Below are 25,953 nucleotides of genomic sequence, written 5' to 3' on the forward strand. Positions count from 1 at the left end.
ACTATGTTAAATGTGATTATTTTTTTTAGCATTGTATGTTATCAAAATCAAAGCACCTTTATGTTGCGTTTGATTACTTTGGATTTGATATGAGATCATCCCGAATTTGAGATCCACAGTTTTCAAGTTTGACCTTCCGTTCCCCCAATACGATTTCAAATCCATATTTTTTACATTAAAATAAATTTGACAGAAAAAATTAGTGGAAGAGCACTTGTTTAAATATATATATATATAAGGATAAATATTTAAGATTCACATTTAAAAGTAAAAAACTTTTAAGAGACTGGTGTGAGCAACTGCCAACACCAATCACAATGTGGCCAAGCCACAGTGATTTGAGGAAGGTTCATGGCCAAGTTTCTTTTGGAACTTATAAAGAACAAAAGAAAATACCTTGAGGGCAAGGGAAGGAAGAAGGTTTCGGCTCTTTTTCAGGTAGCTTCCGCTCACTCATTCCGCTCACTCATCTAAAATACGAAACAAAGAAGATCTTTTAAATTTGAATAATCTTGTTAAAGCAGCGTGACATCACTGCATTTGTGGTGCTGAATAAAAATTGTTGGGAAGTTAGGTTGCAACTGTTAGTAAGGCTTTGGGTTTTATGAAAAATCAATTTCTGGCCCAACTTTTGCTGTATTCAGCTGGTTTCTGTGCCCACTGTTTTGAGTATATAGATTTCTAATGTTGGCAAAGTTTTTGAAAATATCAATGGTGTGCCATAGATGATTCAAATGCAATAATAATGGCAACTAATATTAATACTACTATTATTGTTTGTATATATCTATACATATAGTATAATAATATTAATAATAATTTATATATCTCCAACAAGCAAGACCCAGTACACGTATTTATCCGATTTCAAGATGTGAATTTTCTTATCGAATCCAGAAGTCCAATTCAAATTGAAATATGTTTCAGTTACTAAAATGTCACACATTCATTGTTTACAATGACTCGAAGAAGTAACATTCAAATTTTCACTGACCTATGGTCGATCTGTTTCTCAAAACTAAATACTGATGGGTCAAATTAAATAGGAAGAAAACAAGGGTATTCTGGTCATGATGCTAAAAGCTGGACGAGCTTGGCAGGATGCTCATATTCGCAGTATATAAAAAGAGACAACCACGTAAGATCTCCTTTTCACCATTTGTCCTCTCTTCTCGATTAAAACTGTGGAGGGAAAACTTTTCCTTCGTGTGAATTCACATCAATTCCCCGTCTTTCTCTCTCCGCCCTTCACAATCAGCAGGCTCATGGAGCTTCATGGACCACTGGGCCGATCTATTTGCTTCTTATGATCTTATCTCGCTTTTGTCATTCTAAATAATGCAATTTGTTGCAAATAGAATAATAGAAAAAGTTGTCTCCCTACACCTACCTAAAACTTCATCGCTTGATCCTTGCTGTTGTATAATGGTTAAAAAAGGAGAAAAACCCAGCTACAGAAAAAGTTGAACGGGCAAGGCTGAGAGTCCTTTTTCTTACGGATTTGGCTCCTGCCTGTTCTCATAGTTCATCCTGTAGTTTTCACCATGGGTGCTTCCAGGCCATTTTTAAGTTACCCAGAAAGGGTTGTTCTTCTATTTGTTGTTTGAGTTTGCAGTGTTGGTTGATGAGGAAGAAGGGGGCGTTGACATTGAGAAGCATGGAACCGGGCGTCACAGGTTAGACGATGTTCTTGGTCTCATGGTGGATGAGAAATTATATGTTCTCCTTTTTCCTTTTAATGGGGGTGGATTGCTTGTGCATGGGCTGGAAGTTTGAGGCGTGTGTGTTGCTGGAAAACGGTTTGACATTTTGCTTTTGAATGATTTGGGGTTGTGGTGATGACTCTTCTGAATGAAATGGTTGAAATCGTTGGCCATTGTGGTATGCTGAGGTTGGTAGATTCACCTGTTAATTTAGTAGAGACGGTTCTCGTTTTTGAGTTTGTACACGTTTGCAGACTGTGATTTCTCCTTTATCTACGTTGGAGCATTCATGGGCTTCAGCATAACTAAGATCTGCTTTTGCTAGACCGATAAAGGATGCTTTTCCTTTTTTCCTTTTTGCTGGAAGTTGAATACTTGGGCTTTATTTGCATAGCCTGAGAAAATTAATCTCCAAAATCTTCATTTCTGAGCCATACATCTTGGTCAAAATCAGCTGTCCTTCTTTCTGATATTTGGAGATCTAAAAGGATAGTTATCTTCACTTGCTTTGACGCTTTTTTCATGCCCTTGGTCATGAACTTCAGCACCAAGGTATGGATTCCTTTTTCCTGTTGTCTGAAATTGCGAAGAATTATTCGTTGCTTTCAATACCGGGAGAAGTTTCCCACACTTCTCTCATATACTTTTACTTGAGCGAGTCCTGGATTTTTTTTTGTGTCGTCACAAGGTTTCCGATCGCGTCATCCTTCCATCATTGGTTAGACCCTAGAGGTAAGGTTTAACCTGTGCAGTATCATGTCGTGGATGACGCTCCCGCTGCTCCCGAATATGGCCATCTTCCTTGGCCAGCGTGCGATCCGTTTACTAATTGCCATTTAAAAATGTGAACGTGTGGCTCTCATTAATCGTTTGCCTTCTTTGGGCTTCGTATTGGTGCTTCTTTTCTTAGGTACTGATATGAGAAGACAATGGCAGATGATGATCTTGTTACTTGGAGTTTCTATCTGTTTGCTTGTGAAGTGCAATAAGAATTTCAGTTCATCATCTGTAAAGTCAAATTGATGATTTGCTAAGGAAGTCAAGAGATCTAATAAATCCTCATTTGCTTGTTTATTCCTTCGAAGACTTGTAACTCTGTTTGATTATCCAGGTTACACACTTGATCCTGCAAAATGCAGTGAGATGAGTTTGGAGGAGAAGCGGCAGCTAGTGTATGAGATCTCACAATGGTCAGACAGTGCACCCGACCTTCTTCAGTCTTGGAGTCGCCGAGATCTTCTGCAGCTCATCTGTGCAGAAATGGGCAAGGAGAGAAAGTACACAGGCATAACAAAGACTAAAATGATTGAACATCTTCTCAGACTCGTGTCTGAGAAGAAGGCAGGAAAGGGCACTGCTGATCAATTGTCCACCACCCCAGCCACACCAGATTCCAATCCCAGTAGCTCTAAAAGGCAGAGGAAAAAGGATAATCCACTGCGACTCTCTGTTGATTCAAGTAATGTGACGGTAAGTAATAATGAACCAGAGAACAGAGACGTTATCCTATGCCAGAACTTAGTGTGCAGGGCGACTATGAAGCCAGAGGATGCTTTCTGCAAGAGATGTTCTTGTTCTATTTGTTATCGTTATGATGATAACAAGGATCCTAGTCTTTGGCTGGTTTGTGGTTCTGATTCTCCAAACGCGGATGATTCTTGTGGAATGTCTTATCATCTTGAATGTGCATTCAAACATGAGAAGGCTGGCATCTCTAAAAATGGGCGGTACCCAAGACTGGATGGAAGCTTCTATTGTGTATCATGTGGAAAAGTGAATGGCCTCCTTGGGTAATATTACTGATCTCTTTTCCCTTTATTTCCTCTAAAAGAAAATGGAGGGAGTTGCTTATTCCATGGTCACTGATCGACACTATTTTGAAAACATTGGAATTATTTCAGCAAAATTTTTCAAGCTATTGGTATTGGCAATATGTTTTCTATTGCAAGTTCCTTGAGATTTTAGATGTATTTTTATTTTTAAAAAGGACGTGTATTTCTTTATACTTTGTAAGAAACAAAAACTACTATTGTTTTGTAATTTTGCTACTATTCTCTGCCCTTTCTTCTTTAACCTTTAGAAATTTCAACTTTTTCCTGTGATTTCCTCCAGAGGAGCCATATTTCAGTATCCAGCAAAAGCCTTACCGAGAAATTTTCTGGCCAACGTTGTTAAACTATGATACTCATGCAAAGCTCTAGCTTTCTGTTGGAACACTTGTTGCTATAGCATATTTCTGCAAGTTTCAATATTCACTTGATCAGAAATGGAAGCTACTGTTTGTTACTTCCCCTTTGAAATGGCGCCTGCTCCTTTGATTGCTCTTTTTGGATGATGTCTAGTTATCTACTACACTCTGCTTCGTGATTCAATGATCAATCAATTGCTAGTTTTGATTTTGAAACAACTTTGAACGCAAATTACCTTAAATAGGTTAAGGCCGTACTGTTTCTTCCTGAGCTTTAGGGGCCTTCCTTTAGGCAGTCTGTAGACTCTGTACTTTTGATTAATTATATTTACAAACTCGACAGTTGCCTTGCAAAATAAGATCTGGTTACTACTATATTTATGTCCATTAAGCCAAGGAGCTTCATCATCATAAATGCTCGACTGATGCACCATAACCTATATCCACTCCGTCCAAACATCCAAGTATTTGTATAGAAAGATGCATCTTTCTATTTCTTGATTCTTTCTTTTTCATTATCCATAGAGGTCAAGATGTTGCAGAACTTGCTCCCAGTTATGAACTGTACTTGATTCTTTTATTTTCTTCCTGTAGAATCGTCTGAATGTAGTGGATCTATGAATCAACCTTGTAGTGTTATAGATATCATGTCAGGATGGTAGGTCAATCACTTGCTTGGAAAACTGCTAGATTTATACGAAAGCATATTAAAGTGGAGAAGTGTAATTATATATTTATACATATTAAAAGCTTGTTCTTCATCTGCATTACCTATGATCGAAAGGTGGAAAAGAGCCAGATGCTATTTTCATGCTTTCAAGATGTTAAGTCTAAGAAAGTTTGTTTCCCCTTGAAGGTAAAAGCTATGCTGGATTTTCTTACAATAGGAAGACATTTTTTCCTTCAGTTCTTTCTAATAATTACATTAAGTAAGGATAAACAAAGGGAAACAATGAAATTGCAATTTTGTGGAAAGGTTATTAAGCATGTCGGTTTTCTTTTTGGATAATGTAGAAGGATCATTCAATACGTAATGATCTTCATTTGACCACATTTTCTGCAGATGTTGGCGTAAACAACTGTCAATTGCAAAAGATGCTCGAAGGGTTGATATCCTATGTTATCGAATATCTCTATGCCAGAGGATTCTGAGGGGGACAGAGAGATATAAGGGTCTTAATGAAATCGTCAACGTGGCTGCAAAGAAATTGAAGGAAGAGGTTGGACCGCTTCGTCAAGTGTCTTTGAAGATGGCCCGAGGAATAGTCAACAGGCTTTCTTGTGGTGCTGAGGTTCAGAAACTTTGTTCTTTTGCAATAGAGGCTGTTGATTCCATGCTGCAAGCAGATCCAGAGAAACCATCTACCGAACCAAGCCTATCAAGTACGTGGGGTTTTGCATCTCTTTTGAGAATATTTATTTATTTGATGGTTGCTCTCTTTTGGTCTGTGAAACCACATCCTGTTTTCTGGTGTTTTTCCCAGCAAAAACAGCGATCCCTTCTTTTTCTGTCCATTTTGAAGATGTCTCATCAACAACAGTTATGGTGATCCTACAACTTGAAGACAAGAAGTCATCAGATGATATTACGGGCTGCAGATTGTGGCACCGAAGTATCTCTGTTGGTGAATATCCAGAAGAACCCATGTATATTTTCCTGGACAAGGAGACAAAATTCATGGTATCTGGTTTGGACCCTTCAACAGAATACGTTTTCAAGGTTGTCCCGTTTATTGGTAGTAGAGAGCTTGGGGAATCTGAAGCCAGGTGGAAAACCGGAGAAATGCCCATGGGAGATAATAACATGTCAACCAGTCAGAGTGCCGAGAGGGTCGATAAAGTGGACTCCGGCTCTACTCTGGAAGAGGAAAATGTGACTGGTGAACATGCTTCTGTCATCCAGGCAGAATCTCAGAGGGACTCTACCAATTCCAGTGATCACAATCGAGCTCCAAAACGACCTAAAATTGGCCATGAAAACCATTCCAAGGTTCGACCATTGGATGAAATCAGTAACAACAATGAGTGCGATATGCTGATGGCAATGGAGATTGTACCTTTGACATGCTCAAATTCGGCACTGCCTGATACTCCATGCAAACCAGACATGGCTAAAGAGCTGCCAAAATCTGACAAACAGGACACAGAAGGGCAATATGAGCATTGTGTCAAGGTGATCAGGTGGCTAGAATGCGAAGGGCATGTGGACAAGGAGTTCCGGGTCAAGTTCCTAACTTGGTTCAGCTTGAAGGCCACAATGCAGGAGAGAAGGGTAGTGAGTGTTTTTGTAGATACATTGATTGATGATCCAGCAAGTTTAGCCGGGCAGCTGATTGATGCATTTTTAGATAGGATTTGCAGCAAAAAGCTACCACCCATTATGAATGGCTTCTGCACCAGACTCTGGCATTAAGCTGAAGTTCAACTGCCCTCGTGATCTGGAAAAAATTGTGCCATCTCTCTCTCTCAATTATGTCATTATTATTCAGTCCTAAATGTAATTCGTTTTATCCCTCTATGGTTTGCAGATAAAGCAAACAAACAGTAATAGAAGGCCACATATTTCGATGTAAAACTGTTTCTTATATTTATGATAATTCTGTTACCACTGTTTCTACTGTAGCCTCCGGATGCCCAAAGAAGGATACATCTGTCAAATGATATTGAGGCCGACCGACAGGCTACATTGTGAACACCTTTATACTGGTTACTTTTAGCGTGCCTGCCTAGGCCTGGTAAACTAGCCGAATGATAGAACCAACGTTGTAATTTCGGTTTCTGTCTCACTGATTGCGACATTTATCGGTGCGTATGGATTATAAAAATTAAAAGATTAGCTTAAAATTTTAAATTCTTTTTTACTATTTTTTTAACAAATGTGGCACAATTGGCCAATGTCAGCCCTCACATCACATCAGCAACCTGCCGTCGCGGGCCTGATGTGTACTCATATTGATAACATTGTTCAGAACAGGAGCAGCCATTTGTGACCGGTAAAAATTCGTCATGGATTATTCTAAAGCCGGGATACAGTTGTGACTCAGTTTTTGTGAGGGAACCACGAGTGGGCTCATTTTCAGGGGAAAGAATTTGTTTTGTCAAGCAGCTTGGAAAAATCGATAGATACATCTACCAAAATTTCACGACTCCAATTGTGTCGTCGAGGTCAATATAAAACAAAGGTGTCCCGCTTATGATTGATGTCTGGTTTCTTCGGGTTAAATCCGACTGTGTATATGCACTTTTAAGGTAGAAATTGGCGACCCGTCCATGCTGCTAATGACCACTGTTACGGCGTAAGTTTGCAGACACGGGCGTTGTTCGATCCTCCTGAAACCATGCCAAACTTTGACTATTACTTTCGTGTCTCATTCCACTGGAAGGTCTTAAAACCCAATCCTTCAATCTAAATAGATTATTTCTCTTTTTCTTTTTTGGAATGAAAAGCAAGCAGAAATTTTGCTCTCTTGCACAGAGGACAATATTCCTGTTGTTGGGAGGAAAAACAACCGATGCGCAGCTTTCTTTAGCCTTATCATGATTCCCAATTTCTGATCAGATCGACTTTGCTGTGAATAGTTAAATGACTTCGCAGGTCTACAAAGAGCGTGACATTTAGTGTTTAAAACCGATGACAGTCGCCAGAGCATCTCAATCTCTTCATAAAGAGCCAGTCAAAAAGCTTCGGCTTAGACTCTTTAATGTTTATTGTTGGCGAAAAGGATGTTGATAAATAGTGCATAGTCAATCACAAGGGACCAAAACATCGGTATCCCTTTTAACGTATTGGACTTGTGCTTCTTCCACTGCAACAACAATGAAATCTCTAACAGCAAATGGTCCTACAAAGCATCCCCAAAAGGGCAGACTCAACGTCTAAGTTCAAGGGGAGAGAGAGAGAGAGAGAGAGAGAGAGAGAGAGAGAGAGAGAGAGAGAGAGATGCTGTTCAGAAACATCTTTAACCAGCCATTTCAGTGAGATATCTTTCAGCCAGCATGAAGCTTGCAATAGATTAACAGTTGCCAAATATTTCCAGGTAGTCTAACATTCACTGAAAGATTCATCAGCACATCACAATCTAGATGCTTGCCCATCACAATCTAGATGTTTTTCGTGATTCAACACCTTCTGTGATCAACAGGAAATAACAAACCATACTTATGGTCACCTGAGCTATGAGTTGGAGTCAACAGCTTCTCAATAACAACAAAGGGAACTGTTCATTTACTGCTACTAACTTATCACACATACTTTGTTGAAACACGACTAATTTTAATAACTATGAGTTTCATACGTAGCAACAACAGAAAGAATCCCCCAATGAATATCACCAATTGTGAACTACAAAACCTCAAGAGAAAATGGAAGCTAACAACGTCGTTGCACATCCACATCCACAGCCAGATACACGCACACAAATATATATGGGACCAAGATACCCATCTTTTACATTTTTATCACACAGCTGCCTATCTCACAGCAATCAAGACGGCCAGCCAATGGCAGAACATAATTCACATGGTGGCGCTGTTCAATGAGATCACTTCGGGAACAACGAAGATGCTGAAAAGAGACTTAAGAATCACAAAGGCCAGGATTACAATTCACTGGCATCAACATGAGAGCGGAAGCACATTTTACCTTCCGACGTGTTCTATGACAAGCTTAGAGGAACACTACCTCATAGAGCTCCAACGGTAAGCAAGTTAAGCGCAATCAAAATAAAGTACACACACATTTATGAACGCAAACATTCACGACATTAAAACGTATCATGGAAAAGATATAACGATCCCAAAATTTTTAACAAATAATGCATAGCTGACCAGGCTGCGAACAGACATAACAGCAAGCACAATGCAATTTCTTCTGGCAAATAGATAGAAAGCGACATGAGTTATGTTCGATCGGAGGCTTGTAAAGTTAAGAAAACAAGCTTGTGAAAAGCTAACTAGGCTTTCTTACTGTTAATTGATGGCCCTCTGTGAACAAACAATAACTTATGTGGAACAAGCCTCAGAATAAGTCCCAAAACTTGAACACTAATCTAAATTTCTTATCGTAAATAAACTTAATAAAATGCTTCCCATGATTACAATCAGTAGCCTCAACGTAATCTACAGTATACTACACAGGATACCACATAGGCATCATGAAATGGCTGAATGCAACTAAAGCGAATCAGTTAACATGCAATGAGGAATCAAATCACTTCCCACTGCCCAGAACGAACGTTCACGTGGCCAAGCCTCCAATGCCTAGCCGACGACCTCGGAGTCGCTCCCATTAACCCCAGCCTTTAACTGATCAGTGATCAGGCAGGTCGGTCACAGCGTCCTCAAACGACAGAGCCAAGCATTCAGCAATGCTTGACTGAGGATTTAGCTGAACAGTGTCGGTTGCAACCTTCGCCTTCTTCGAAGCGATCGATTTGGGAAGCCATGATCTCAATGAATCTGGAGTCTCCCTACCCAAATGAGGTTCAGCTTCCAGCAGCCTTCCGACAATCGGTACCAATCCCTTCCAAGGGTCTTCCACCATGGACTTATGGTAAAACCTCCATGGGCATTCCTGGGCGGAAACAAACCCTCGCCCCCTTCCGCCATTTCGACCAGAAACAGACCTAGGACTGCCGCCATGATATCGTCCGCCGCCCCTTCCCGAACTAAAATTGGGGGTCTGATTAGGGCTAAATCCACCTCTACCGCTTTCTTTCCCGGAGCCGAAACTAGGGTTATGGATGGGGCTGAAACCACCTCTCCCTCTCCCCAAATTAAGATTAGAGTTATGGTTAGGACTAAAACTACCATATCCGCTTCCCATTCCTCTAGGGCTAGAATTGGAGTTGGGGCTAAAACCAGCCATTCCACTTCCCATTCCCGAAACAAAATTAGGCGTAGAGTTAGGGTTAGGACTAGGGATAAAGCTAATCCCTCTCGGTTGGTGGTGAAAACCATCAGTATAGTTGGGGGAACGGAAGGAGGGAGAAGCATGATTAGGGTTTGTTTCGAATGGGGGATTCATTCTCATAGGGCTTCTCCACTGCCCATGTGCTTGCATCCGAGGAGAGTTTCCCAAAACTCCATGACCTGCACAATTCGAGAAAGAAGAAAAAAGAGAAAAATGATCAACACAGTCGATGGAAGCATCAAAAAAGCCTTGAAGGAAGGTAAAATCGCGTGGCTTGATGCTTGCCTGCTGCCGGCGGGGTTGCATCGTAAGAGAAGCCGTGCGGAGATTGGAGGACGGAGTCTCCTCTGGGGGGCTTTCTCTTGTTGGTGGCGGAGGAGAAGGAGCCCAGCGGATCGGTGTAGTAATCGAAGCGCGGAGGGAGGGAGAATGAAGGAGAGGCAGCTGAGGAGGAAGGATCAGTGGAGGAAAAGGGGGAGGGGAGGAGGTGGTGGCCGGCGGCGTCCGGGCCGGGCATTGAGGCGGAGGCAGCCTCCGCCCTCATGGCCTGCAGCCTCTCCTTCCGTTTCTCTGCTTCTTCCATCTCTCCCTTAACCGGACAATGCAGAAGTCCGGTTTTTTCACATAATATGTCGATCTGAATCCAGCTATTTCTAGATATGGATTTGGATCTAAGCTTGGGATGGCTATGGATGTGGATCTAAAGAGGGTTTGGATTGGCTATGGATGTGGATCTAAAGAGGGTTTGGATTGGCTATGGACGTGGATCTAAAGAGGGTTTGGATTGGCTATGGATGTGGATCTAATGAGGCCGACCCAAACTCTGGGCCGCCAATATTCGAACATGATGGTATAGTTTTTGCTTTTTAGAGTAATTATGAACCAGACAAGGCTGCATGATTTTAACACTATATTAAGTGTGGATTCATGAGGATGTAATGTTCTTATGGTGTCCGCTTGTTTTCCACTTTGCTCGAACAAGGAAAAGGTCAAAAAAAAAAAAACAGGAATCTTCTTTGATCTGACTCATCAAAGAGAACTGCATGTAGCATTGAGAAACAAACAATTTGAGATCAATTTAATGATATTCATAGAACATGTTTAAGGACTAAGTTGACTGTATGAGAAAATTTGTAGAAGGCATTTGTATTACAATCTAATGTCTTCTTCTTATCTCTAACTTTCGATCAAAAGTTACAAAGAAAATACTATTGGAATCTAATATCACAACGTAGAACTTCTAAGAAAATGGCATCTGGGGACTTGTTGAGTTAGCAAAGGAAATGTATACTTGGCGTATAGTTGTAGAGTTCTAGATTGGCAAGCTCCGGTTGGGAAAAACTCTTGCGAGGCCAAATGACGAACCTGCAGCTTGAAAATCCAACAGTCTCCGACCAGGCAGAGGAAGATCTTTCGATTAGCAGAACAACTTACACGGTGATTTTCTTGGATTCATGTTCCATGCCATTATCCAAGACCTTATTCGCTTTGGAATTTGGAATCCCATGGCAAACATTAGCTTTTTGAGAAAGTCTTTCTGTATTTTTATGCACGAACATAGAAAAGTGAATCTCTTCTTTCTAACGATGATATATATATATATATATATATATATATATAAATCATGTCAGCCATGCATATATTCAACGAGCTTATGTAAACCCCCATTCTAAGAATATACTCAAACAAGAAAAGTTTAATGTCGACCTTGTGTATGTATATATATAAATGTATGTTATAAGTTAATGAACAATATTATAAGTTAATGAACAATAACTCTGAAAAAGAGAATGAAAACTGAGTTAGAAAAAAATCAATGAAGTAAAATTAAGTAGATCAGCTTCTAGCTAATTGTGTCCAAATACCCACTTTATATACTGATACGGCGACATAGGTATGTGGACCTTACTGAACTACTAGTGTAACTTAGTTTCAAACAGGAAGAGCCAAGTCTCAAACTAATCTCTTTCACTTATAAGTGGAGATAAGCGATGGGAAAACCAGCATCTCTTTCCCTTAGGTTGCATTTGATAGATGTGAGGCTGCATAAAAAGGTGGCATGGATTGTAGCATTATTAAAAACCATGGATTTAAGGTCGGGGGAGGATGCTGGTCAGATTGTAAATCTTAAATCCATGACTCTAGGATCTCAAATCACATCAGTCGACGCAACGTTAATTCCCATCCCTTCTCACAGTGCTACTTCCCTGCCTCTCATCGGCTATGCTAAAGTAATAAGTTTAAAAAATCTTGAACCCTTTTCATTTACTGGTGATTGTGTGTTGGGCATGCCAAAAGAACTTAGCAGAAGCAGTTCATGGTGCACTCTATGCAACCAATTCGAGAAATGTATTAAATGGCCGATCGATTATGGTATATATGAGCTGCCCTTATATATATAGTAGTGTAAAGTTCATGGCGAACTTGCACCTCCTGATTCTGTTGACCTACGCATCCAGTAAACTTGGTGGTTCTCATCCAATAAATTTATTGGTTTCCACTTGATATGGGAAACGTTTGATATACACGGGCCAAAATATAATATATATTCCTGTAAATAAGAAAGGATTAGGGATTTTTTGTTGTTGCAGAGGCTAAGTTATATATTCAAAAGTTTAATAAGAGTTAAAATATATTTTTTCAAAATGTTTATATAGGTTAAACTAAAAGTTTTAAAATTTACAAGTAAAGTTTTTATTTCTAACAGTCTGGGGGAAGGGTAGGGGCCATGGCCCCTGCCCCTGCCGGCTCCTCTTGCCTCCGCCGGCCCCCCTTGCCTCCGCCCCTGCCTGTAAAGCTACAAGGTCGGTGCACAAGGAGCAGATGAAGTAACATGCCAGAAGTGGTTGGTTGTACTTCATGTATTTCACATAATCACCTTCCATCTAGACGATCAACAGCAACAGCTGTTACAGATTTCGTCGCCATTGTCATGTGGAAAGCAATAGAGGAAGCAGAAATGCCAACTGTAACAACTAAGCAGTGTTAGTGAAGAAAAGGCGGAAGATCAAGAAGGTATCATCTAAGAAGAGGTTTCTGCATCCACACTTATCTGGCTGGATCTAGACTGTTTTAAAGGTGGAGCCAGAAAATTTTGGCTGATGGGCAGCAGTGGGTGCCTGCAGGCACCGACCTGGGTCTGGTGTGGGCACCATATAGCTGGACCCAATTCCAGCTCCATCACAAGGGCTGCATGGGCAGTGGCCGGCACCAGTCAGATGATAGCTCATAGCTCCGCTACTGGACTCTCTGCTTTCAGAGGGAAACCGTAGGCCATGTTCAAGATGATTCTAACAAGATAGCTTCCTTTTTCACATGTATAATCATTCTCTTCGTCGCCGGTTGGAACTTCCTTGAGAAAAGGTTTGAGAAGAAGAAAAGTGATTTCATTAATCGACTACAAAGCGAAGATGGTTCTTGAGAGCTTATCCAATGCTAACTTTTCTATACCTGCTGGTGAGCAAAGAGGTAGGTAAGTTGAAGCCTCAAGATTAAAGGAAGTCTGTTCGCTGTCCGGGCTGTTCCAATTGTTTTGTGTCCGACCTTTGCATCAACTTCTCAAAAACGGAACACAATCTGCCCGTTGTAGTGCATTCTTGCGCAATCAAACGACCTCTAAGGCTGAAGCCTGTGTGTGTAATATCTCAAGCTATATGAACTGTTCTGGAGCACAGGAAAAGAGCTCCTTGACTCCATACTGCCAATCATCCAAAGGGACTTGAACGCGTTTGTTGTCAAAACAACTTGGAATATACAACTGCCATTTTAAAGTTGTGATATACTGATGAGAGTACACTGCCAACTCAAATGAAGAGCTCCTAATTAAGTGATACAAGAAAGTGAAGCTGGTGGCAGCCTAAACCTCTAACTATGATTTCATTTGCACTTTCTGTCTTGTTAATTTCCATGGTAGGGATCGAGGATCTGGTATCTGACAGAATCATTAAAAAAAAAGAAAAATCAGATATGGAAAATTTTTAATAACAATTAAGAAATCGGATTAGGATTGGAATTGGAATTATAAATGATATCTGATCATATTCAAATTCCGATATACCCAACTATCTGATTATTCGGATTCAAAGATTCAAATTTGGATTCAGATACAAATGTAACAATTAGATTCAAATAAGATTTTTCTTTGTTTGTATTTGAATCTGAATATGTGAACACCCAAAGAAGCAGATAAGATTAAGGGTATATCGTACTCGAATACGATCCATTGGCCTCCTTTATTCCATGTTGAGGCAGATATACAATCCATATAAGGGTTGCAAATAAGAAGGATTGAGTTTGAGGATTTTGTGCTTCTATTTTTGTGGATCTGATTGTGCACATATCCAATACATCTGCAACCTTATAATTCCAGACAATAAAACATCTATTCATTATGATTTGGCAGGAAAACATACTTGATCTGCGCTCAGTTTTCACAGGAAAACAAGCTCATTAACCTTGACACTATCTGCAAACTCTTTTCCAACCAGCTGTGGCCTTGTGTGTTTTGCTCAGTTGCATCAATGGCTTCATCGTTTACCACAAAAAGGTTACCAGATCTGACTTAAATGGATCCTGCTTTGTGTCAGCGTTTGGATCTTATTAACCCATTTACATCATACAAATTTATTCAGTAAAGAAGGGGGATTCAAGGGTTTTAATTTATGAACATAAGGTTAAAGCGAATGCCTACTGGTGATTAGGGATTAGTCCATAGGGGTCATTTGGTAGTAGAGACACTTTGTGAGTGTCTCATAAACATACCTCCAAACTAATTACATCTTTTTATTTTTATTTTTTTATTTTTGTCAAATTAGCTTATACTGGGTCTCATCTACTTGAATATTTATTTTGTAAAAATCCCATTCTGCTCAATTAAGATGCGTGTACATATATACGTTTGAATAATTTCAGAGTTGAACAAATTTATTTAATTAGTTTTGGTGTGCATTAGGTTTAATTGGTGTGTACATCTACGTGGAGAAATTGTAATCAGCCAGCTGCTGGATGATAAAATATATAAAAACCATCTTTTAAAACACCAAACACTGGCAACAATTTATGGCATAAGGATGGTTTATGGCGCATTTAGACATGTCTTTAAAATATTTAGATATCCAGCCACATCCGGCAGATGGTACATTTCAAAATTTCCCCCCTTCCCTTCCCTTACTCTCCCTCTCTCTCATTCTCTCTCTCTCATATATATATATATATATATATATATATATATATATATATATATATATATATATACATTTCAAAATTCCCTCCCTTCCCTTACCTTACTCTCTCTCTCTCTCTCTCTCTCTCTCTCATATATATATATATAGTCAAATAAGGTGAATATGTATGTCTGAGGCAAATTAAATTGCTCATGAATCACGATCGAGAGTGTGCATTCTAGAATGGAACATTGATTAACCTTTAAATGTGATTCTACTCTCTACTTTTAGATTTGCCAAAAAAGATGAATAATTCTACAAAAATTTGGTTCTCATATTTGGTCAGTCACATCTCAGTGGTTGTAATATATACAGTTACCGATCTATTGAATGCTGCACGAAGCAACTGCGGGACAACATTGTGCAGGCGTCGGGCCCTCGCATGGCATGGGCTCCATGTTCTTAGACGCTTCCTTCCTTGCAGAGGAGGAAACTTTAATGGAAAGAGACGCGTCCATGACAAAGAGTAAACACAAGTTAAAAAATTACAAAATCGAACCTTTAGTAGTTGCTCCATTATTGCCATTCGTTTTCCGTTTTTCCTTAAAAAGATACTTGAGGTGAGGAGTTTATGCCCCACAAATTTGTAGGGTTCCGTTGCATGTGCTTTGTCTCCAAGAGGCTAATTAATTGGGGGCACCACGCATATTCTCTCTCTCTCTCTCTATATATATATATATATATATATATATATCAAAGCACTTCTAATTAAAATGTTGTTATGTCTTGAACGAACCCGTCCTATAAGTATTATATACACATATATGTGTATATTTCATGTGCAAAGCAATTGAGAACTTAATCACTTGCTTTTATTGTACCAAAAGGTTGAGATTTCACAAACTTGAAAAACTCCCAATAAATTGATTCGTTTTGAATAGTGTGCTTATATGACTATACATATATTTTGTGTTTAAATTAAGCAATTGAGAAATCAATTGTTCTTATTGTTATAGGGTTGAGATAGCAGGAGTAATTCATCTTATCATTCAAGAGAGGGCCGAAGCCTTCACCCTTCTCCGTCCATGTAGGGTGTAGGCCTGCTTTTGATGTCACGGAAAGTTGCCTCCACTATGCTTCAGCATATCGGTGTCCCTTTTTTGCAGCACAACGAGTTGGCACATCGGAGATTCGAAAAAGGGACTAGCCCCCTATGAACCTCCATCCTGCCCGATGCGCCAATCCCCTTAGCAGATGCTTGATGATAAACAGACATGAAAGCCTCTCACTAAATTAATTAGTTTTAAATACATGGTTTTAGATAAGTCCAGTTTTTACTTTTGGAACACAAGCTATGGGCACCATGGAAAAACTCAAACAACAGATCAATGATCAGGTTGTGTCTTCATCTAGCGAGAGTCCTTAACTTCACGCCCTTCACGTAATTCCCTTCTGACTTGTTATTTCTAAATAAACAAATCTTTGACTAATCATGATTAATCGAACCATTTATTCTATTCATGTGTAATAATTTGAATATTGTTTGAAGAACTCCTATATCCGTAAACGGTGGGATTGACTTGTTTTCTAAACTTGGTGCTTGACTTGCACCTATCAACTGAAGTTTTTTATTCAAACTCAAATTTGTGGGCAAGCTGACACTCTATGAACTTCAAGTTTCAAAAGAGAGAAAGAGAGAGAGAGACGTGCATTATTGTTACAGGATGAGTCCAGCCGAACCCACCAGGAATATAGTTAGATAGGTCTTAAAGATGTTCCAGAACTCTCACATTTAGTAAAACAACTAGGAACACGATCATATGGCTGCAACATGCACATCATGCATGTGGGTCATTATATATAAAAATTTAATATATATATATATATATATATATATATATATATATATATATATATATATATATATATATATATATATATAATATATTCGTTGGAGATAATCAGGGGTACACGTGTTTGTGTAATCTATTATGGGTGCAATGAAGGATGGGATTCAATAATGAAGAGTTTGAGAATGTCTAGATGAAGAGGAAGAAGACACAAATGCACTGCATATGGAAAATAGTGGACCGAGAGGAAAATTGCACAACTTCAATTATAAAACCACGCCAAAGAAAAGCTGATTCGGAGCAACCGACGGGCCATCATCTTCAATTCCTCATGAAAATATAACATCAGCGGAAGGTGAATGTCCTTCTTTTACTGAAGCACCATAGTTATTGATTTCTCATGCAGAAAAATGAAGTGATCTGGCAAGCCTCTTGGCTGAGAGAATGCGAAGAGTTGCTTTAGGATCTGAGTGGTCATATTATACACCCTTAACTCGAGTGTCGCACATGCCATTGTTTATAATGCAGATAAGTAATCCCCACATGTACATTAACAGTGCGGCCAACTATACTATGCCCCACGAAGTAGCTCCGCCCTTTGGTGTGTATGCATTGAAGTTGACTTGGATGAATTTAATTTGAAGGGCCTAACCCCAACCTCTCACCAGGTGGAAGGAGCAGTTGTCGGCAAAATGGGACGGTTCTTGCTAAAGCTATAACATGCAATACCAACCTTTTGTTTTTCCGACCTGACTTTGAAGTCAGGCTACCACAGTAACATTTCCACACAGATTGAGCTTCAAGACCTTCTGAACCATCAAGTTTATGTTCTCCGTCCCTCTCCACTCCTTCCCCTTCGTGGGATTTGGCAGAAGCATACGTGTTTGTTAAGCAGGGACAACTTTATACCATCTAATGCTGCATAGAAAATGAACAGTTTGGGGTCAAAAGAACAAATGGGTTACAGTTAGAGTTAGGGCTAAAACTGATGCCTAGTCTCCCTTCATTTATGTGCCTGCAGCTTGAACTGAGATAAGTTATCACTGGTCGGGATGGCCGAGGAACATATATAGGATCCGGAGGAGGTCATACGTTCTGCAATTACCTAGTAGCATGTTAGAGATAGGGGCCAAGAGAAAAATTGATGTTTATGAGACACTAAATATATAATTAACAAATTTTCAATTGGCTTTATGACAATGACTCGGGTCTAAGGGACTGATCTACATAATTGGACTCAAATCTACCAGGATCCAATCATTAAAAAAAGGTTTTTAAATTGAGCTTCGTGAGGCATACACCGACCTCCACCCCTGGTTAGAGCCTCCGATAGAATGCTATGCTGCAAAGAAAAAGTCTACTTTTTTTTTTACAAAATGATGAAAATGCTCATTTTTTAAAGTAAAAAAACCTGTGGTTCAGAATGCAGCAGTGGCGGAGCCACACCTGCCCAGTTTCACAAAGTGTGTTTATTTTTTATTGTTGTTTGAAATATTTGATTGTTATATATATATATAACCTCCAACTAAAAAATTCCTGGTTCTACCAGTGGAATACGGCACCTTCACATTAACCAGGCAGGCGACCCTTTAAAACACGGCACACTAAGTAACAAAGAAACAAAAAACAAATAGGAAAAAGGAAAGCAAGACAAGAAAAATGTCACATGGACATAAATGTGGATATGTACGAACTCAGAAGAAGGTTCACAATGTTTTAAAAGTGTAAAATGCTCCCGAAGCTGGTTCTGCACTCCATGCTGGTGTACGAATTTTTGGTGCATCAATATAGTTAATCATAAAAATATCCTTAGTTAATGGAAAAGGAAAAGTTTTCACAGTTTTTTGTGAAGACAAAAAAGAAATAAAAAAGTGAAAAAACATTGTTTTTCAAATACTTCAAAATGCCCTCCTTTTTCTTTTGGCGTATGTAAATGTTCCCGCAATGCTTTGCTTTTCAGATCCAATAGAAGAGTTTATAGTCCTTGCCTTATTGGACATATTACATTTCAAAATCATGAGACACTATTCTAGTTCCACCCTTGACGGGCTATGTTACAAGGGGTGAGTTCTTATGTAAAAGTTGAGGCACGTGAAAATTTCACCCCATGGTACCGACACAGCTCTAGATTCTAAGAACAATTGCGGAAATGAGGGGAAGGGGGAGGTAGAGACATCGGCTCTCCCTTGGATGGTGAGACTAATCCTTTACATAACCCAAAAATCTTTTTTAGTTTTTGATAAATTCATCGTTTTAATTAGATGGTTGGAAAACATTATCTCTGTCAGCTATGCACATATGTTCTTGATCTAACATGTGTTATCCCTCTCAAAGATGAACAATTTTCCACAGAAAGAAAAAAGATAGAACGAAACACAGATTGTTTCTCTTTTTCTTTTGATGATTTCCATTGAAGGTCTTCACTTTCCATTGAAAAGGGTAGGGCTCTAGAAACTGTGCTGATGCATTTTGCTGTTTTAGTCGGTGGGAAGTGAGAACTGCTAGAAGCAGAGCAGCCATTGTTCAATATCTGTGGTATTCTTTAAGCAACGAGAATTTCACCCTCATCTAGAATATTTCACGATCTGCTCTGCAATTTTTTCCTATACTAATTTCATTAAATAAATGATCCCTTAGCAAGCGACAAAAAAGGGAAGATGTATACCACGTGGCAGACAGCATCCACCAGCAGGGCCCACCCTCTCGTCAGAAGGGCCCCACCTCATCAGGCCCCATCACATGGGGGTCCTTCCCCTTCCAACGTCTAACTTCTCTTCAATCATGCATGTTTATTTGGCATCATTTATCCCCCATTTCTTTTCTATTGATTATTGACATTATTCTATTGCTGTTCTAGTGAAATTTTGCAGAAGCAAATGAGAGAAGAGAATGGAGTTTGGTGACCTCCTCGCTTCGGGCCAATTACTGCAAATAATGTTTGCAGAACCTTACCTAATATAATGTCCATTGACTATCAGGTAGATGTATTCTTTTATTTTCTCTTGTTGTCGTTTCATGATACAGTTATGCAGCCAACAATTTTTTTGTCTGTTCGGAGAAAAATGATTTGTGCACTTGTTGATGAAAAAAGTTTTGCCTTGTTCTCTTCAAAGGTTTTCCTGTATTTACTGTTTGTGATCATTGGGGGTTCTCTTTGAAGGTTGGATACCCTGTATGGAAAATCTCTAGTTACAAGAAAGATCTTGGGCATTGGCTGTATTGGTTCTGTCACATTTGACTTATTCGAAGAAGGTAATTATGGAAGCAGCAGAAGGAACACATTAGAAAAGTTATTAGAATAATACTTAGAGGATTGAGGAATAAGATTCCTCTTAACTATGCCATACCCATGTGAGATTAAAGAAAATTTAATATAAGCAAAGTAACTGGGACTTTAAAATATACCCTTAGACATGGTAAAACTGTCCAGGTTCAGCCATGATGGAACTCAAGAGATTCTGGTTGATTACATTGATAATAACAAACAAGCAACTTTTCTTTGGTTAATTTTAGGAAAAGGGTCGTCGATGAACAGATTGGTATGCCTCTGGCTGATAAATTTCTTGAGGTTCACTTTGTTTAATCAACCCATTTTCGATCTTCAATGTCTCGATTGAAGAACCGTAAGAGTATGGTTCGCTCTGCTCAACCATGGCCGGCCCTGAACATATTTTAATCAAGCTAAGCTGATTAATCATGGAACAAGATAAAACTACAATCATTTTATTGGTAAAAAAATCCACAGATCTAACACTTTCCGTGTGAACTCTAAGGAGTTTGGACCAACGGCCCCCATGGTCAAAGATGATGTTCTGCAAGATTTACCTTGTCCACTTCTGCTGCGATCAGAATCTCTGCGTCTCTCTTCCTCAATCATTTTTCTCTTCTCCAACACCTTATTTAAGTATTTGTTTATTTGTCTCTTTTCAAGAGGTCATTTCATGTGTAAATGACCAACAGTTTCAGCCACACCACGACGCCCATTCAATTTGTGGTAGATGATTGGTGAACAGTATTTTCTCCATAAATGGTTCACTGTATAAAAAGCTAAACCCCCCTTCAACAGTCAAGTCAATACACAGTATTCCCCGGTCGAGTGCATGAAATTTGACAGCGTCAAAGGACCAAAAATTCAATCAATGTTTGTGCCTACCACGAAGCCAAAGTCATGGAATTGATGACCATCGGCACCTCGTCACTGACCAACTGCACAACTTGTTGAAGACCGAGTAGTTGAATGGAGCTAAAGATGTCCCACATATATAGATGCCATACTCTAGTATCCCTATGAAGGATATTAGCTGGGAGTTTGTTTTGTACAACTAACTAACTATATATATATATAGGAATCCAGGGTAGTTAGCAACTGGGTCCTTGGGGAAAACATATTAGTTATATATAAGTTGACTCTACTAAAATGAATAGTTAATGAATAATAACTTCTTACAAAACCAGTGGTTTGAGAAATTCAGTTGTCAAAGGCAACAGCAAGTTCTAACCAAGTTCCAAAATATAAAGAAGCAGACATGGGTACCTCCATGGATTCATGTAACATAATGGACATGGGTGGAGCTTAAGCATTACAGAATCTGCGCTAATTGGCTCTCTCCCAAACCATGGTAAATTGAAAGGAAATGTGAACCCATTACTTCTGCAGCATGCATTTAAGTGCAATTACATTTAGTTCAGTGTACCACTTTGGCTACAAAAACCTCATTAAGAAGATTCAGACTGGGTCTGTTGTCAAGGGTACCTGGATTTGAACCATTTCCATCCACTTACCGCCTTGATGTCTAAAATTTCATGCAACGTTAACTGAAATGAAGATGTATGACTGAAGGATCCACAAGTCCCAAAGCTTTGAATTTGGACAACAGCAAATTTATATGTATCCTTTCATAAGATAAGCGATCAAAGAGAGAGGCAAAATGGTTGGTGACGATGTAATTGCATGTTTCTTGATCGCTAAACCTGCATTCTATCCGGTCAAACCTTCATCTAATTTGTGCTCCCTTCTTTCTCAACCTGTGTGAATAGCAGTAATTGTCAAGGATCAACCACATTGCCATGCATCTGTATTTGCATTTTCAATGCAGGAGCCAAGAGGGGCTTAGTAGTTCCACAACCACCAACATGCATTTATCCTCAAGCAACTTAATGGTATACAAGATTAAGACAGAATGGCATCCAATGTTCCTTGTTTGGATACCATCTGAACATGCTCAGCACAATCATCAAAGTAAATAATTAATTCTTTAAACTAACATTTATGTACTTATATGTCATAATCAATGACTTGTTCAGTAACCCCACTTTCACACTGCCAGCATCACATGAGCTCCCCATGATTTTTCACCACCATTCCTTTTCTTCTTCCTTTTTTTTAAATTCTCCGGGAGGCCCACATTTCAATGCACCACCACACCTTCGTGCACGCCCTGCCCTCAGCTTCCTCCTTTAAAAGGATGGCAATGACCTCTTGCATCCCTTGTCTTTCATTCGGTTCTAAGTTTTTCTCTTGGTCGCCATGGATTTTGCATTTCGATCGGAGTCAGACCTTGATTTGAGCTTCACTAGCTGCACATCAACTTCTGATACCGACCGGACCGGCATTTCGAGTGCCCGGAGCAGCATCAGTCAATCAGAAATCCGCCATTCGGCCGCTGGACCCCGGCAACGCCACCGCTGCGACGACCCCCTGTGGTCTCCCATTCAGTCTATTCGCTTCCAAGACGGCGGCGTGGACATACGCCACCTGAATTTAATACGGGAGCTTGGCAGCGGCGACGTCGGAAGGGTATTCCTCTGTAATCTCAAGGGGTTCGAGCGTGCCAAATATGCGCTGAAGGTGATCGATCGGGAGGCGTTATCGGTACGAAACAAACACAAGGTTCCCCATGTTCAGATCGAATCTCATCTTCTTTCCACCTTCGACCATCCTTTCCTTCCTACTCTCTACTCCAAATTCGACTTTGGCCGCTACACTTGCTTCCTCATTGATTACTGCTCAGGCGGCGACCTCCATGCCCTCCTGAGGAGGCAACCGGGCAACAGGTTCGAGCCCTGCGACGTAAGGTTCTTCGCTGCCGAAGTGCTGGTCGCTCTGGAGTACCTCCATTCTAAAGGCATAGTTTACAGAGATATCAAACCGGAGAACATCTTGAGAAAGGAGGACGGACACGTTATGCTGTCGGATTTCGACTTATGCTTTCTTTCCGAAGTCGACCCCAAGCTCGAACGCCATGTCATGGATGATAGGCACGACGGTGGTGCTGTTGGTTTCGGATGTTTCAGGCACCGGCGGCCTCAGCCTAGCGGAATGCCGGAGTTTGTAGCGGAACCCACATCGGCGTCGTCGAAAGCGTCCGTCGGGACTCACGAGTACCTGGCGCCGGAGATAATTTCCGGCAAGGGACACGGCAATGCCGTAGACTGGTGGGCCTTTGGCGTGTTGTTGTATGAGATGTTGTACGGGTATACACCGTTCAAAGGTGGAAGCAAAGGGGAGACTTTGTGGAACATCACGACCAAGCCGCTTCGGTTTCCGGCCGGGTCCGGCGACCGGCCTGAGCTGGCGGCCGCCAACGATCTGATAAAGAGGCTGCTGGTAAAGGATCCAAAGGGGAGGTTGGGAAGCATCAGGGGTGCAGCCGATGTGAAGAAGCACAGGTTCTTTGCCACGATTAGGTGGCCATTGATAAGGACGTATGCAGCCCCAAGATTTGATGCCAACGGCCAGAGGAGATCATGTGCTGCGAGGAAGAGCAGGAAGGGAGTCGTTAGGGGACGCTGGTCCTGGAAGAAGCTGAGGACATGGTTAGGTGCTCGTAGCAGAAATGCGCGTAAATTGTGACAAACTTGAGAGAGAGAGAGAGAGAGAGAGAGAGAGAGAGAGAGAGAGAGAGAGAGATTTGTTTTTTCTACTTGTCGATGTATATTGGTAGGTCTGTTGAGGAACTTTGTAAAAAATGAGATGAGTTTATGAATGAATTTGACACTTTATTATGTAGATCAACGATCAATCTCGAATTCATGCGTCTAATATGAGTTATTTGAGAGAGAGAGAGAAAGAGCCGCTCGCATCAATTTTCAACCTAAATCAAATACTTCTCAATACCAATCAGAACAGTACCCTTCATTAATATGATTGCACTTGATGAGAGAAAGAGAGAGGGAGAGAGCTTATGATTCTTTCTTCTTTCATGTCCAATCTGCAGAGAACAAATTTGGTGAAATTTCTTATAGTTTCTTCATAAGAAGCAGACAAGCTCTGTGATAATTGAAAGAAACTTCTGGGGTTCATTCGCTTTCCCAGGTTTCTGCATGATTTACAGTCTCCTACTGGTGGGTTGGCATCTACGGAGTGCGTTATAATATTACACAAGGAAATCTTCCTCGGAAAAGTTTTCTCCCCGAAACTGTGCGGGCCCACACTCACATGCAAAACACTGGCAAAATTTTTCCCGGTAAATTTTTAAAAAGGCCAACCGAATACAATAAAACCGGAGGTTTTAGAAAAGATGCTCCTGGCTCACGGTCATGAGGGAGTTGGAGTAATTTCACCGATGAAATTTTCACTGGAGAAATTTCTCAAACTTTTTAAGTAGAACTTCTCCTACATTTAATCGTGCCCATGGATGCACCGCAGGAAAAAGTAAAAGATTCATTCACTTCCCTGGGCCTGGGGTTGAGATCAGCCACCTTCTGTTTCATACGAAACATTCTTGGTGGTGTTTTACATCAACGTGCTAAAACACTTGGCATCTTAAAATGGTGGGATTTGCACTACTGCTATCACTAAAACCGATGCAACTCATCAAGGCGGAGAAAATGAATCGGCCTTCACACCTCATTCTAGGTGAGAAGGATGAACCTCTCACTCCCCTGGAAGGTACAATACTTGGCAGCTTAATAAAGTATTGCCGTATCACATGACTGTCAATGCATGTTACTGGCCGGCGACCTACGGTCTGATCTGCCGGTAACGGTAAGTTATAACTCGTCAAAGCGTTTTCATTAACGCAAGTACTACTAATCGGAGCACATGAGTTTGTAAATAATTGTAATCCACAGATCTCAAGATCACATGGATCGCTGGACATATGCATGTTCCTGCTGGTACTTGCTTCGTATGATTAACTTCCTTCAATTAATGCGTTTCAGATAAGGAGGAATAGAAAGGAAAGTCACATGGCGTCGCGTCGTGCAAAAAAATTATGAGATATTGATCAAACGTGCTGATTGCTACGAAGGAAACTTAATGTGAAGTTTTCCTTGATTCGCACCTAGCTAGCTAGCATCCCTCTTGAACATGATTGATTTTGTAGTTTTATAGTTTGATCACTATGATGATTTGATATGGGACTGGAGAAACGATGTAGGTACTGTACCTCAAGCCAAGGCCTACCTTGTTCAACATGTGAAGAATGAGCAGAGAAATGCTTATGAAGCATGAGAGACAAATCATGTGAAAACGTGAAGTGACTAGACAAAAAGTACATGAGAACTATCCATCCAGTCTATTATTTCTTGAACCCTTCAGTTGCCGAACAAAACGAAAGCATACAGTGTTGCTTTGACGCAAATTTAAAGTGTGTTTTTTTTTCCCTAACAAAACGTAAGCTGGAAGTATGTTTTTAACATCAACAGTTTGTAACTTCATGTTGGAACAATAAGTGATATTCAGCTTTTAAAAAAGCACATGATTCTTTTATAAAAGTACATGATTTCCGGCTGCAAGTTTGATAAAAGCTTAAGATGATATGCTCTTAGCTTTAGCATAAATATCTTAGCAAAAACCAGGTTAGTTTCTGTCGACGTGGTCTGGATACCGTCCTGAGTTCGAGCCGGAGGTTTAACCCGTTATTTAAACAAGTAAAGCTCAAACGATACAGGCTTAGATGACAAAAGTTCCATATATACATATATAAGATGGGTTTTAACATTTCAACACAAAAGCTAACTTTCGTAGTCAAGTCACCTTGTTGCTTACAAAACGCTTTGGCTTAATGCTCTTTCTTAGAAATTCTATTGAAACTTTTGTACTTAGTTCTGTTTGAGCTTATTAACTGATTCAACCCCAAGAGTTATTGAGCTTAGCCTAGCTGACTCGACTCGAGCTTGAGCTGAGCCCGAACTT

The 25,953-nt window shown here is 40.1% G+C and overlaps 3 protein-coding genes across 4 annotated transcripts; 2 read left to right on the plus strand and 1 right to left on the minus strand.

Annotated features, from left to right (window-relative positions):
* The first annotated feature begins 1,311 nt into the window (after positions 1-1,311).
* Positions 1,312-6,513, plus strand: LOC116252849 (VIN3-like protein 2). Of its 2 annotated transcripts, none has more exons than XM_031627436.2 (4): positions 1,312-1,676; positions 2,815-3,493; positions 4,955-5,274; positions 5,376-6,513. In XM_031627436.2, exons 1-4 carry the CDS (start codon positions 1,625-1,627, stop codon positions 6,302-6,304), a joined length of 1,980 nt encoding a protein of 659 aa, XP_031483296.1. In that variant the 5' UTR covers positions 1,312-1,624; the 3' UTR covers positions 6,305-6,513. The 2 variants fall into 2 exon arrangements, with proteins under 2 accessions (XP_031483296.1, XP_031483298.1); XM_031627438.2 differs by lacking the exon at positions 1,312-1,676 and adding an exon at positions 1,734-1,891.
* A 2,414-nt stretch (positions 6,514-8,927) lies between these two features.
* LOC116252273 (protein SICKLE) lies at positions 8,928-10,417 on the minus strand. Its single transcript, XM_031626430.2, has 2 exons — positions 10,088-10,417; positions 8,928-9,981 (listed from the first exon to the last, which is right to left on the minus strand). Exons 1-2 carry the CDS (start codon positions 10,383-10,385, stop codon positions 9,200-9,202), a joined length of 1,080 nt encoding a protein of 359 aa, XP_031482290.1. The 5' UTR covers positions 10,386-10,417; the 3' UTR covers positions 8,928-9,199.
* An 11,745-nt stretch (positions 10,418-22,162) lies between these two features.
* LOC116253027 (serine/threonine-protein kinase WAG2-like) lies at positions 22,163-23,806 on the plus strand. Its single transcript, XM_031627737.2, has one exon. The coding sequence runs from the start codon at positions 22,342-22,344 to the stop codon at positions 23,665-23,667; it is 1,326 nt and encodes a 441-aa protein (XP_031483597.1). The 5' UTR covers positions 22,163-22,341; the 3' UTR covers positions 23,668-23,806.
* The last annotated feature ends 2,147 nt before the right edge of the window (positions 23,807-25,953 follow it).

This window comes from Nymphaea colorata, chromosome 4 (assembly GCF_008831285.2).
Source record: "Nymphaea colorata isolate Beijing-Zhang1983 chromosome 4, ASM883128v2, whole genome shotgun sequence".
Classification (NCBI taxonomy): domain Eukaryota; kingdom Viridiplantae; phylum Streptophyta; class Magnoliopsida; order Nymphaeales; family Nymphaeaceae; genus Nymphaea; species Nymphaea colorata.